Source organism: Odocoileus virginianus, chromosome 5, assembly GCF_023699985.2.
Source record: "Odocoileus virginianus isolate 20LAN1187 ecotype Illinois chromosome 5, Ovbor_1.2, whole genome shotgun sequence".
NCBI lineage: Eukaryota > Metazoa > Chordata > Mammalia > Artiodactyla > Cervidae > Odocoileus > Odocoileus virginianus.
The window spans coordinates 49,709,050-49,725,001 of record NC_069678.1 but is presented as its reverse complement, the minus strand read 5'-3'; the positions used below and the strand labels follow the sequence as shown (position 1 = coordinate 49,725,001).

Here is a 15,952-nt window from a genome sequence, read left to right as displayed (position 1 = left end):
CATTCTGGCTTCTTAACTATTCTAAATGTTTACCTATTCAAGATATTATGGACTTCACCAAGAACATCACATGGAGTGGTAGATAGATCAGCTGCCAATGTGCGAATAAAACAAGACTGCTCAGAATACATAAGGATCTATATTCAAACATTATTATTTATATTTTTACAAAATATGAGAAAAAATTGTTGGGAAATGACACATGACAAGAAGCAGAACACTCAAAGGTATAAGTTAATATTATCTTGACAATAACTTTACAAAGCATTTTACTACTGTTTTAGTCCTTTTGTTCACAAAAAATGAGGCAAAATTATAAAATAAAAATAGTAGCAGAATAAAATTTTAAATATATATTTACTACTGAGAAAATTTTATAAATTAATGGTAATGGTTTAAAAAAATATCACTCAATGACCTCCCTGTACAAAGTTCTACATAGTGACACAAAGAAAGTTTTATGCGTAGGAAAGGACAGCACGGAGGATATTCTAAGCGTTCTAAGAAGGATGAATAGTTAAAAAAAAATGGAAGTAGGAGCTAATAAGTATTATGTAGTAGACATCAGAACAAATCAACAGAAGAATGCAGTAAGTTATTATTAACAAAGCAGTAAAGACTGAAGGCTGGTTGAAATTTATGTAATTTTTTAGAGAAACAACAGGCACTGCAGGTTGTTGATCGTGGGAGTTAAAAGACGAAAGCAATATCTGAGAAAGATAATTCTAACAGCTGTGGGTAGGATGAGTTGGAGGGCAAAAGATGCTAGAAACAAGGAATAAACAGCTACGAAGCTGCTGAAGTACAGAGGCATGAAATAATAAAGCCTCAGACAACAGTAAAAGCTATGGAAAAAGTTAAAAATGAGAAAATAGGAGAGGCATTCATTATATTACTCAATTAATATTAATGATTTTCATAAGCACTACATTCAACATGTAGATATACACTTCTAATTAAATAAGGTATTAAATGCTCATTGTGCATAATTATACCAACCTCTATAGGACTGTCATAAGAATAAAATGAGATCATGTTATTACAAGAATTCTCTAATTGTAAATGTTACATAAATATTATCTGTTGTAATTTCTTAGGGAAGAGACAGCTGTGAAATAATAGAAATGCTCCAGCCATAAAATCACAACACCTGAATTCAAATTTTGGTTTTATTATTTAATGGTACCTTTAATGTACCTTAAGCAAGTCATTTAACCATTCTAAATAACAATTTTTAATATGAAAATGGCGTCTAGGGAGTTCTCCCATAAAGGTCTCAAGAGATAGATGAAATAATTCATTATAAAATGCCTATCACAGTATCTGAATTATGGTAGATAGTCAATGTATGCTGCAGGGTGGTAGAAAAGGAGGCCAAAAATAGAGGTCCACTTTGGCTGACCTTATTGGAAAGCCACAAGCATCTCCAAAGAACTATATCTATGGCCCTCTCCATATTATTTTAATGAAAAATTATACAAGAAAATCCCTGAAGTATCTTATTAATGCTCCACCTTACATAATACTCTCTTATGTATAAGATCTAATTCACAGCAGCCTAAAGAATTGTTAGTCAAAAGCTATGTTACCAACCTGATTTTCAAAACAACAATAATAGGCAGTTAGTGATCTTTTTTTCTTTTTTAATTTACAACATTATCAGAATATGCATTTATAATTCTAATATTTATTACCTGAGAAAGAAGTTAAAAGGGACAACCGACCAAAAATACAAAAGTGCATCCTGAGGAACATAAAGAGTAAGAAGATAGAGAATAAATTGAAGTTAATCTGACAGAAAGAAATGAATCTGAAGTTCCCTTGGTGAGATCATCCTACCCATGGATCCCAAAAGTAGGACTCAGGGAATAGTTATAAAATCTACTACAGAGCACTTTTAGCTCAGAAGAGTTTATGAATCAAAATCTTAAACAACTATAAGCAAGCAATATTCATAAATATTTCCTTTCTATCCTAGACCAATTAAATTCCACTTAACTAGGGGCCTTTAGTATACTATCCATTCATTCATTCATTCAACTTTGCACAATATACTAAAGAATGTATTGGAATACAAAAAATAGTATCAGAAACTGCCTTGAAGAAATAAGATCAATACATACAAAAAAGTGCCTTGACAGAAATATAAATATTTATACAAGAAGAACCAAGAAAGCTTTAGGGAATGTATGAAGTGAATTTGGACACATGGAAATCTGAAAGGAGGGAAGAAGGAAAAAAACTATAGATGAAAGAACAAGTGTAAAGCAACGACGGATGCCAATACAGAGACTTAGAAGAAGAAAGCATAAAAAAACTAAATGAGCAGAATATGAGATATAGACAGACTACAAAGGCCTTGAGTTCCAGAATAAAGGACTGGTACTTTGTTTTGCAAAAATTTATGGATAAGGAGAGAATAAAGCTTTTAAATTAGGAATATTAATCTCATATAATGATTAAAATACAGAGTGAGGGGGAAAAAGGTATCAGAATAGCCACTGGACCATCACTGAGTCACTATTCTATACAGCTGAAATTAATACAACATTGCAAATCAACTCTATCTCAATAAAAAGATAAATTTTAAAAAGAAAAGCTACAGGATTTAACTATAGAAATTATTTATAAGATAGAGATTGTTATAAAAACTCATATCCACCCAGCTTGTGGTAGAGCTAAATAATTATATACACATTTAACTCCATAAACTTAATTCTTATGCATTGAGCCAAAAAAACTAAAGGAGAGACAGATTTCATCCACCCAATTACTCAAGCATTTATTCCCCAAAGTCAACATGAGATGAGATGGGAGCTATGATTCTACATTCTCTCAGTCAGTCTCAATTCTCTTGTGCCTCTCACAGCACAAGCATCACGATTTTAGTGTTGAAAAAGATATGGATATTTTTCATATAATATGTCCTTTAATCTGAAGTAAACCACTTCATCAAATGTTCCATCACAGAAAAATAACACAGTAATTTGTTCTAGCATTGCTCTAAAACTGGCTGTTAGACTGGATGAAAGATAATGCTATATTGTACTTTATGTGCTATTTAAGAAACGTGTAAGAATAACTGGCTCCATTTTTGCTTCACATACCAACTGTAGAAACTAGCCTCTGCTTAACGCCTTTTCTCTTCCTCATCTTAAGCATATAAAGCTTACTGGAGGTAGCAAAACAGAGATTTAGTCCAAAACTATTAATTGAGGACACAGAATTTCCTAAAAATAGTGAAATTATTTCAAGAAGCTAAAACCAAGCAAAGAAAAACAAACTCTCTGTGAGTGGGTAAGGTTACAGAAAGCACGGCCACAAAGTGCAAGACAGCTGAACTCCGTGGAACTTAAATGTGAACAGGGTAATAGACAAGTTGGAGGGCAACTATAAAAATCTTGAGAGCACGTCATTTTCTTTCCCCCCATAACCATTAAATTCCCTCTCTGAATCAATATTTTGATATAGTAGTATAAAATTTTGACAACCTATGTGTTAAAAGGTCTTTTATATCACATAAACTTGCTAAAAACTTGATGAACACTTGAACACTTTAGAAGACAGATATGTTCTTACTTTTAAAGTACAAACTTGTGTTTGCTTTGCCTAACTGGTTAATACTTTGGCCAACTGATGCGAAGAGCTGACTCATTTGAAAAGACCCTGATGCTGGGAAAGACTAAAGGCAGGAGAAGAAGAGGACAACAGAGGATGAGATGGTTGGATGGCATCACCAACTCAATGGACATGAGTTTGAGTAAACTCCGGGAGTTGGGGATGGGCAGGGAGGCCTGGCATGCTGCAGTCCATCGGTCGCAAAGAGTCAGACACAACTGAGCGACTGAACTGAACTGAACTGGGTAAAGTATTTCCAAATCACAAGTTAATTTATCCAACATCTACTGAGCACCTACTATCCAGGCACTGTGCTGGATGCTATAAGCACAAAGTGAAATAAAATATAATCCTTGTTCCCTTCAAGGAGTTAATAATCTAATAACGGAGACACTATAATTAGTTAACCATGTTATAATCAAAGTATATACAAAGGATACTATGAAAGCAAACAAGAAGGTTAGGAAATGCTTTTTTGAAGAAGTATTAAAGTGAATTTGGAAGGTCAGGTAAAAGCTACAGCTGTGCTTTCTAACTTCATTATGCACAGAACCACATATAAAGTTGATGTCTAGGATTCACTTCAGATTTAGTGAATTAGACTCTCCAGGGGCGAAGCTGAAAAATCAGTATTTTCAGCAAGTACCATAAGTGATTCAGAATCATAGCCAGGTTTTGTTAGCAGTGAGCCAGAAGTATATAGACAACTATTCCAGGCAGAGAGAATATCTCAGTACAATCAGAGTAAGTGAAATACAGACAGAAAATCAAAGAGAAATCAGAACAAGAGTACTGATACAACTAATGTGATATTTCAAACAGGTTCTAAGGAATTGATGTGAACTTCTGCAATAAAGGGCAATCGTCTACGTCACATGTTTTGGGAAATGACTTCTGACATGAACTAGTTTCTTACTGAAGGTATACGGAAAACCTAAATGCAAATGTTTTGCATTAAAAGACAAAGCAAAATGCTCCTTTAAAAAAGCAAACAGAGTAAACAAAACACAGTTATAATTTTTATTCAATGCAGTGACTGGTCATTTTTCTCAGGATACACAGGATTATACAGCTTTAAGTTAAAAATGTTCATTAAAGTACAAGATAAATTCAAACAGTATTTTGAAATTCCAGCATTAAAACTGAAAACTGCTCTTAATGATTTTAAGCTTCCAGACTATTATTTCATAATAGCATATTACTTTCTGACTAAAATTTACTTATAATCATAAATTACTTATAATTTACCTAATTCCAGGTAGAAGTAAAGCAGGAATAAGTCATCAGGCAGAAGAATATTCACCATAATAGGTTAAAAGTCAAAAAGAATCTATTCCATTGATCTCTGTTGACTAAGCAACAAATAGTTCAAATCATCAACTATCTAAGTCCGAAATTCATTCCCCAACAAAGACTTCATAATCAAAGATATAGAAAGGAAAGCATCTGAAACAAGAATAAGAAAATTCTTCAGAAACGCTGGGAAAAACCTAATATATAAAATACACCCTATGGTTATATTCTGTTTCTAAGAAGTCCTTCTAAAGCTTAAATTCTTCTAAAACTTAAACCATTTAAACCTTCAGTTCAGTTCAGTTCAGTCGCTCAATCATGTCCCATTCTTTGCAACCCCATGAACCGCAGCACACCAGGCCTCCCTGTCCATCACCAACTCCCAGAGTCTACCCAAACTCATGTCCATTGAGTCAGTGATGCCATCCAACCACCTCATCCTCTGTCATCCCCTTCTCCTCCTGCCTTCAATCTTTCCCAACATCGGGGACTGTTCAAATGAGTCAGCTCTTCGCATCAGGTGGCCAAAATCTTGGAGTTTCAGCTTCAACATCAGTCTTTCCAATGAACACCCAGGACTGATTTCCTTTAGGATGGACTGGTTGGATCTCCTTGCAGTCCAAGGGACTCTCAAGAGTCTTCTCCAACACCACAGTTCAAAAGCATCAATTCTTCAGCACTCTTTTTAAAAGCTTACTTTAAAAGGCTTTCTTTTTAGTCCAGGTCTCACATCCATACATGACTACTGGAAAAGCCATAGCCTTGACTAGATGGACCTTTGTTGGCAAAGTAATGTCTCTGCTTTTTAATATGATGCCTAGGTTGGTCATAACTTTCCTTCCAAGGAATAAGCATCTTTTAATTTCATGGCTGCAATCACCATCTGCAGTTACTTTGGAGCCCAAAAAAATAAAGTCAGCCAGCCACTGTTTTTGCTGTTTCCCCATCTATTTGCCATGAGGTGATGGGACCAGAATGTCCATCATTCTTAGTTAATGTTGAGCTTTAAGCCAACTTTTTCACTCTCTTCTTTCACTTTTATCAAGAGACTCTTTAGTTCTCCTTCACTTTCTGCTGTAAGGGCGGTAACATCTGCATATCTGAGGTTATTGATATTTCTCCCGGCAATCTTGATTCCAGCTTGTGCTTCATCCAGTCCAGCGTTTCTCATGATGTACTCTGTATCTAAGTTAAATAAGCATGGTGACAATATACAGCCTTGACGTACTCCTTTTCTTATTTGGAACCAGTCTGTTGTTTCATGTCCAGTTCTAACTGTTGCTTCCTGACTTGCATACAGGCTTCTCAAGAGGCAGGTCAGGTGGTCTGGTATTCCCATCTCCTTCAGAATTTTCCACAGTTTATTGTGATCCACACAGTCGAAGGCTTTGGCATAGTTAATAAAGCAGAAATACATATCTTTCTGGAACTCTTGCTTTTTCAATGATCCAGCGGATGTTGGCAATTTGATCTCTGGTTCCTCTGCCTTTTCTAAAACCAGCTTGAACATCTGGAAGTTCTCGGTTCACGTATTGCTGAAGTCTGGCTAGGAGAATTTTGAGCATTACTTTACTAGCATGTGCGATGAGTGCAATTGTGCAGCAGTTTGAACGTTCTTTGGCATTGCCTTCCTTTGGGATTGGAATGAAAACTGACCTTTTGCAGTCCTGTGGCCACTGCTGAGTTTTCCAAATTTGCTGACATATTGAGTGCAGCACTTTCACAGCATCATTTTTCAGGATTTGAAACAGCTCAACTGGAATTCCATCACCTCTACTAGCTTTGCTCACAGTGATGCTTCCTAAGGCCCACTTGACTTCACATTCCAGGATGTCCTGCTCTAGGTGAGTGATCACACCATCGTGATTATCTAGGTCATGAAGATCTTTTTTGTACAGTTCAGTCCTTCTAAAACTTAAATCATTAAAAAAAAAACACACATACCTAATGACTTATAAGGGGCTTCCCAGGTCACTCAGGGATAAAGAGTCCACCTGCCAACACAGAAGACGTGGGTTTGATCCCTGGATCAGAAAGATCCCCTAGAGAACAGAACAGCAACTCACTCCAGTATTCTTGCCTGGGAGATCCTATGGACAAAGCAGACTGGAAGGTACAGTCCACGGGGTTGCAAGAGAATCAGACATGACTTAGCAACTAAACAACAACAAATGAATAATAGACAGGACAAAGACTCATTTACCAAAGTGAAACCTACTGCCAAATAATGCATAGTAATTCCCTGGAGGAGCACGTTTGGTATGGAAGAAATAGCAGTTAAAAATCAACAGACTAAACACATACATCTGTTTGAAGAGAACAAATTATAGTAATCAGCTAATGACAAGAATAATTCTTAAACTTGATATAACAAATCATCCTTTCTCAGACCTAATGTACTTTTTAAAAGTGATATTACCAAGATGCCTTAATTTTCAGATGAAATACAGGAATTAAATTATAGTTACAATTATAGGCTATAGTTGTCAGCTTGTTAGATTAAGATGATCTATTGACATAGACTGTAAATTTGTTTCTTGAGTCATGTACTGCTTCCTTTCTGCTCCTGCATACATATTTCTATTCACTTTAAGTACCTAAGTCCTGCAAAGAAGGTGGTACCATCACCAGGTAATAGCCAAGGAAACAGGCTTAGTATGGCAAAGTGACTAATCAAAATCACCACTGAACCACTGAACCCAGATTTCAAACTCAGATCTAACTGCAAAGCTCTTTCCACACTGCTTCACATGGTAGAGAGGAACCAGAGGACTAGATGAATCACACCTAGGTAACCAAACTGACTGCAGTTTCTTCTATAACTGCTTCCAAAGTAGCTAAAATAGATCTACCATATCTGACAAACCAAAGGTGGAGGACAGATATTTGGGGGTGGAGGTGTGGAAGCTCTGCTTAGTACCTGAGCTCCCTTATACAATTAGGGAACACACCACTTTACGAGTCTTCACAGAGGGCAGAGGCCCCCTCCCTATTCAGAAGCCAACAATGCCACAGTCATTCTTCCTGTCACCCCTGCAGCATGGACATGGGCACCTAATCTATGCTCTGCCAACATGACATTCCCATCAAGCACTCTAAATTAAAAGCTGGAGATGGTGAGAAACTGGGACAACAAAGGTCAGACTGTGGCAGCAGTAGCAGCATTAAGTTTCCAAAGGCAACGGTGGCGGCTGTGTGGTAGCTGAGTCTAGCCTTCAGCAATTCAAGGCTCCATTCCTGTCATCAGACTGGTTTTATGCTATGATTTTCAGATACGCCTTTTCTGTTACATAGTCTCTCTTGTTCCTGACTTCAAGCGCTCAACCCTCCCAGCAAATTGGTAAACTAATCAATATGTTTTCAATAAATACCTTTTCTACTTGAATCAGTCAGAATTGCCTTCTGTTACCTACAATTAAACCCAGACTGAGGCACTGAATAATTAAATAAGGGACACTAAACAATTATATTTTATTAAATCTTCCTACCTTAGTATTTATTGATTGCTGTTTTATATAATTTGCCATTATAGTCTTAAAACTACTTTATACATGACAGTGTGCTGTAACAATAACAAAATAACTTCAAATTAGGTTTCTTTATATTTTTCAAAAACAACACAAATACACAAATATAATAACAGTCATCTAAAGGCAATTTTCACTGAGATTCAGAGTTAAGCTTTATTAAGAATTCTTACCTGTCAGGAATACCTAGCCTCTTGACACTTCTATAAACAGAAAGAGTATTTGCAACATGTCGATAATTAAACCAGAATCTGGAGGTACAAACCTAAAGTATCAAAACAAATATATTATTTGTAGGAATCAAAATAAACTACAGAGTTACAAAATTACTTCTGTTTAAGTAGGATATAGCGATGCCTAAAAAGTGTATCATAATCAGGCCTACAAACAGCAAAGCACCTGAAGAATTGTCAATAAAACCAACCTCCCTAAAAAGAGGTCTTTCATAACTGGTCTTAAATTAAAAAAACTATTCGGCTTAAGAGAAAACAAATCTTTGTGGAATTTAATCAAATACTGAATCAACTTAGTTACTCTCAATTTATGTGATCCTATAACATTCTTATTCCTAAAATATTAAATTCTTTAGAATCCAAGACAAGGAACATAATCTCATCACAGAATAGAAGAGAAAATTAACTACACTGAGTTATATACTATTCCTTTCACTCTGGATAGCTTCCTAATTTTAGTTGTAAAAATGTAAGATAGAGATAAAAACAGAGCACAGAAAATGATTTTATATGCACATAAGAGAATGCATCATAAAGAAGCTGTTGAACTGAAAAGAAAACCAGAAATGATTCCAACAAACTTTACACTTAAAAAAAAACAAATGATCCCTAAAAAAGATACCAAGGATACGAAGAAAATCTAACGCAGTGCCTCAGAAGTCAGCCCTCTCGAGCATCTATTCCAAAGGAAAAACCAGAGACTGGGGTTAGTTGGTAGTGTACCTACTTGCTAAGCATCCTACCTCCTATCACATACTTCTACTAAAGGTTTAAGTGTAATGACAGATAACATCACAAACATTCTTGCCCCTGCAAGTGAAAAGGAATGACAAGCCTTTTTCACTACAATGAATTTTCAACCCGGAATCCAATAAGGAAAGCACTAAAATTGTTGACTACATTAAAGAAAAACATACCATATAATCCTAACAGAAATGAAAAACTTGAAATAATTATAACTTAATAAGATGAACAACTGCATTCTAAAAAATGGGCAAAGGATGAGACCAAGCATTTCATAACAAAGGTCTTAAAAATGGACAGTGAAACTTTTAACAATGCTCATTTTCTGCCATAATTTTAAAAACATAAATTGATAACCATCCAAAAGCCTGACAATTCATATTATTGGCAAGGCTGTGGTGAATGAACACTCATATCCTACTTATGGGAAGGTAAACTAATATAAACCTTCTAAGAGGGTAATTTGCATACCAAGTTTTAAAATGTACTTATTTTTTTATTTAGCTCATATAAGCATGCAAAATCAATGATCAGTGATCAATGCAAAGAAACAGAGGAAAACAATAGAATGGGACAGACTAGAGATCTCTTCAAGAAAATTAGAGATATCAAGGGAACATTTCATACAAAGATGTGCACAATGAAGGACAGAAATGGTATGGACCTAACAGAAGCAGAAGATATTAAGAAGAGGTGGCAAGAATACACAGAAGAACCATTCAAAAAAGATCTTCATGATCCAGATAATCACAATGGTGTGATCACTCACCTAGAGCCAGACACCCTGGAATGCAAAGTCAAGTGGGCCTTAGGAAGTGTCACTATGAACAAAGCTAGTGGAGGTGATGGAATTCCAGTTGAGCTATTTCAAATCCTAAAAGATGATGCTGTGGAAGTGCTGAGCTCAATATGCCAGCAAATTTGGAAAACTCAGCAGTGGCCACAGGACTGGAAAAGGTCAGTTTTCATTCCAATCCCAAAGAAAGGCAATGCTAAAGAATGTTCAAACAACCACACAACAGCACTCATCTCACACACTGGCAAAGTAATGCTCCAAATTCTCCAAGTCATGCTTCAACAGTACATGAGCCTTGAACAGATGTTCAAGCTGGCATTAGAAAAGGCAGAAGAACCAGAGATCAAATTGCCAACATCCACTGGATCATTGAAAAAGCGAGAGAGTTCCAGAAAAATATCTATTTCTGCTTTATTGACTATGCCAAAGCCTTTGACTGTGTGGATCATAACAAACTGGAAAATTCTTAAAGAGATGGGAATACCAGACCGCCTTATCTGCCTCCTGAGAGACCTGTATGCAGGTCAAGAAGAAACAGTTAGAACTGGACAGGGAACAAGAGACTGGTTCCAAATAGGAAAAGAAGTACTCAAGGCTGTATACTGTCACCCTGCTCATTTAACTTATATACAGAGTCCATCATGAGAAATGCTGGACTGGATGAAGCACAAGCTGGAATCAAGACTGCTGGGAGAAATATCAATAACTTCAGATATGCAGATGACACCACCCTTATGTCAGAAAGTGTAGGACTAAAGAGCGTCTTGATAAAAGTGAAAGAGGAGAGTGAAAAAGTTGGTTTAAAATTCAACATTCAGAAAACTAACACCATGGCATCTGGTCCCATCACATCATAGCAAATAGATGGGGAAACAATGGAAAGAGTGACAGACTTTAACTTTTTGGGCTCCAAAATCACTGCAGATGGTAACTGCAGCCATGAAGTTAAAATATGCTTGCTCCTTGGAAGAAAAGTTATGATCAATGTAGACAGCATATTAAAAAGCAGAGACATTACTTTGCCGACAAAGGTCCATCTAGTCAAAGTTTGGTTTTTCTAGTAGTCATCTATAGATGTGAGAGCTGGACTATAAAGAGCTGAGCACCAAAGAACTGATGCTTTTGAACTGTGGTATTGGAGAAGACTCTTGAGAGTCCCTTGGACAGCAAGGAGATCCAACCATTCTATCCTAGAGGAAATCAGTCCTGAATATTCATTGGAAGGACTGATGCTGAAGCTAAAACTCCAATACTTTGGCCACCTGATGCGAAGAACTGACTCACTGGAAAAGACCCTGATGCTGGGAATGATTGAAAGCAGGAAAAAGGGACACCAGACAATGAAATGGTTGGATGGCATCACCGCCTCAATGGATATGAGTTCGAGTAAGCTCCAGGAGTTAGTGATGGACAGGGAAGCCTGGCATACTGCAGTCCATGGGGTCGCAAAGGATCAGACACAACTGAGCGACTGAACTGAACTGAAGCATGCAAAAACAGGTATTCAAGGATTTTCACTATACTATTGCCTATATTAGCAAAACTCAAAACCAAAAAGGGTAGAAACAAAATCATTACCCATCAGTATTACTTTTTTCACCATGAGTACAGATTATATAACTTTTTTATTAAACAGAGACAAAAATGTTTTATTCAAAGCAGATTCTGAAACTAAAATGGAATCCAATTTTCTTCTATCTCCCTCTGGTGGCAAGTTTTCTCAGTCATATTACAAGAGCAAAGGGGCATTTCATTTACCTCTGACCATCCAGTCAAGGCTAAAACTAACTCAAACTGCGGGGCGGGGGCGGGGGCGGGGGCGGGGGGGGGGGGGGGGGGCGGCGGTTGGAATATACACACACACGTGTGTGTGTGTTTGTGCGTATATATATATATTTAATTTGAATTAAATAATATTGAGAGAAACGTATGTTTTATACTTTCAACTTGGCCCTTCCTGGTCAAATTTCATAATTTTCCATTTAAGAAAGTACAATTTACTGAAGTCTCACTCTAGTAAACCTGAGTTAACACGTAAAAGTGTTCGTCACTCAGTCATGTCCGATTCTTTGTGACCCTATAGACTGTAGCCCACCAGGCCCCTCTGCCCATGAAACTTTCCAGGTAAGAATACTGGAGTGGGTGGCCATTCCCTTCTCCAGGGGATCTTCCCAACTCAGGGATCAAACCCAGGTCTCCCCAGTAGCATTGCTGGTAGATTCTCTACCATCCGAGCACCAGGGAAGCATTCATGTGTAACATATTGCATAAATATGCAAACAGCAGTTGTGAAATACTCAGTGGTAATTCTTTTTCACCCTCAGTTTCTCTACGGAGACCCAGGTTGCTGAGATTAGAAAGGGGCTCAGTGTCAACATGGAAGTTCCCAGAACAAGGAAGAATTTAATGTGTGTGTGGTATAAGCTAACAGTCTTCTATTCTAAAGGAGCCTTCTGGAAATTAGCTGTCTGCACATAGGCAGTTATTCCCTCTTTTAAGAATTTCCACAGAACCAGATCTGAAAGAGACTCGTGCACCCCAATGTTCATCGCAGCACTGTTTATAATAGCCAGGACATGGAAGCAACCCAGATGCCCATCAGCAGACGAATGGATGAGGAAGCTGTGGTACATATACACCATGGAATATTACTCAGCCATTAAAAAGAATTCATTTGAATCAGTTCTAATGAGATGGATGAAACTGGAGCCCATTATACAGAGCGAAGTAAGCCAGAAAGATAAAGACCATTACAGTATACTAACACATATATATGGACTTTAGAAATATGGTTAACAATAACCCTATATGCAAAACAGAAAAAGAGACTCAGATGTATAGAACAGACTTGTGGACTCTGGGAGAAGGCGAGGGTGGGATGTTTCAAGAGAACAGCATTGAAACATGTATATTATCTAGGGTGAAACAGATAACCAGCCCAGGTTGGGTACATGAGACAAGTGCTAGGGCCTGGTGCACTGGGAAGACCCAGAGGGATCGGATGGAGAGGGAGGTGGGAGGGGGGACTGGGATGGGGAATACATGTAAATCCATGGCTAATTCATTTCAATGTATAACAAAAACTACTGTAATGATGTAAAGTAATTAGCCTCCAACTAATAAAAATAAATGGAAAAAGAAAAAAAAAAAAAAGAATTTCCACAGAGAGACTAACTGGAAGTGCTCTTAAGTTTCCTACACTTCCCTGGTGGCTCAGAGAGTAAAGAATCTGCCTGCAATGTGGGAGACCCAGGTTCATTCCCAGGTAGGGAAGATCCCCTGGAGAAGGAAATGGCAACCCACTCCACTATTCTTGCCTGGAAAATCCCATGGAGAGAGGAGCCTGGTGAGCCACAGTCCATGGGGTCACAAAGAGTCAGGCACGACTGAGCGAGTAACACTTTAGTTTTCTACAAAACAAGTTTATCTTCTCAAACTGGTGGATCATGGCCTGCTACCTCACAATTTTGCCCAATTTAAGTGATCACTAAAACCTTCTTATCATGAGCAGCTTTTGTTCAATTCCTTTATAAAACCTCTTATGAGAGTAGCATATGAAAGGTATTTGTTCCTGAAGAACAAGAAAATGAGTCATGAACCTGAACAAGAAAATGAGTCATGAGACATGTTACTATTCTATTTAATCACAATAACATAAAATTAGTCTGTCTTCTTCTAAACGTTTCTGTATAACTTGAATTTTCTACAATGATCATTTATTTTTGTAAACAAAAAAAAAATTTTTTAAGAAAATAGCCAAAGTAGAGAGTTTCTATAAACTAACATTATAGATAAGAAATATTCAATGTAAGCTATTAGTTTCTGTCATTAAAATACCACTATACTTCATAAAATACTTCCTTTAACAACAGGATCTCTAGCTTATCTATTTTTTATACATCACCACTTGACAGATATATTGAAAGCAAAGAATATTATTAGTTGATGTGGCCAATTTAAAATATAATTTTAATATAATTTGTTACAAGAAATAAATTTTATTCTTAAGAATTTGATTCACACAAAATTTCTGACACATATCTAATGTAAACAAGGTAAACCTTTATAGAATACTTACCAAAACTGCCCAGTTGTTTGTATGGCCACTTCTAAAGAACTGTTCTGCTTGATCCTAGTAATCAAATAATAGCAAAAAGATTAGAAGAAAGTCAAATTTCCCAGAATAAAGATTGATAAAGGGCAGTTAAGATTCATGGAACTTTTAGTTACAATAATAATAAGCCATCACCACACAAGTCTATAAATATTCTAGTATCTGACTTTATGAAAGACAAAATAATTTTATTTCGGGGGTTATTGTGAGAGGGACTGTTTTTAAACATTTTATCTCAAATACAGTGAGCTCTTCCTCATATGTTTCCAGTTTTCCATTCAGTCTTTAAATTGTGAATGACTTATTTCATGTCTTGATTCTACACATAACAATATCCTTCCTGCTGAATAGGAATGAATATTGAATGCTTCCTATTATTTTATTTGAACTCACCAATATATCTGATTGAAAACATTCTCTGGCATACTTCCATGTACCATTTTACTATTTGTTAAGAGTAAATCTTACTTACATTTTCCATCACAGAACATTAAAAATCTAAACATCCAATACCATCCAGACACCTGATGAATATGATTTTTATTATATATTAAAATAACAGTGAATATAAACCATAATGATCTCAGATCTGCTCCTGCTGCTGCTAAGTTGCTTCAGTCGTGTCCGACTCTGCGAGACCCCACAGATGGCAGTCCACCAGGCTCCACCATCCCTGGGATTCTCCAGTCTAGAGCACTGGAGTGGGTTGCCATTTCCTTCTCCAATGCATGAAAGTGAAAAGTGAAAGTGAAGTCGCTCAGTCATGTCTGACTCTTCGCCACCCCATGGACTGTGGCCTACCAGGCTCCTCCGTCCATGGGGTTTTCCAGGCAAGAGTACTGCTCCTAAACAGCATTAATTAGGAGAACAATCAGACTGCCTGGATTCAAATCTGGACCCTACTACTTACTAGCTGTATAAACTTAGGAAAGCTGCTTAACTTCCTGGGCTTCCACGTCTCCATCTATAATATGGTAGCATTATCTGACACACAGAATGTAGGAATGGTGACTGGAATATAACTGCAAAACGAATATTAGCTCTTTTAATTTTCAGCTAGGAAGAAAATTTCCGGAAGAATGAAATTAAAAAATCACTCGAGTGCATGTGTTTGTGTTATATATATACCTGTAACATCTTATGGACAAACCAGAATGAACTTTTTGGCCAAGCCAGCCCAATATATATTTCTTTTTAAACTTCTCAACAGTTGAATAGATGCTAAAGAAAGCAACGTGCAATAGTGAGCTAGGAATCTGAAGATCTGGGTTTCTGCCCAGATCCTATCCCTTACCTGGCTATGAAATGAGACTAAGTCATTTAGCTCTCTGGACTTGATTTTCCTCGTGTAGAAATGAGAGCTGACCCAATAATCTCTAATGTCCCTTCTAGTTCCAAAATTCTCACATTGTTAAGACTTCAGTGAAAAAAACTGAGATGTCAAAATTCTTTTGTGATTGTTAAGATAATACAGACACTGCAAAGTTATTCAATCCACATATGGTTAGTGGAGCACCTATTATGTGCCAGGTACCATGTAATGTACAGTGATCCAAAAATCACTTAAAAAGCATGCTGCTTTCTCTCAAGAATCCCTGAGGTCAATAAAGACAAGCATGCAAACACA

At 36.8% G+C, this 15,952-nt stretch overlaps 1 protein-coding gene across 2 annotated transcripts in view; it reads right to left on the bottom strand.

The window, feature by feature from the left end:
- PIGK (phosphatidylinositol glycan anchor biosynthesis class K) overlaps positions 1-15,952 on the bottom strand; it is a 134,244-nt gene that overhangs the window by 116,158 nt on the left and 2,134 nt on the right. The window contains exons 2-3 of one of the 2 annotated variants that reach the window (XM_020878831.2): positions 14,290-14,343; positions 8,612-8,703 (exon numbers count right to left, since the gene is read on the bottom strand). In XM_020878831.2, the coding sequence (XP_020734490.2) occupies positions 8,612-8,703; positions 14,290-14,343 (146 nt within the window). Of the gene's footprint in view, positions 1-6,855; positions 6,877-8,611; positions 8,704-14,289; positions 14,344-15,952 lie in introns of those variants that run through there. The other variant, XM_070467899.1, reaches the window with a different exon arrangement.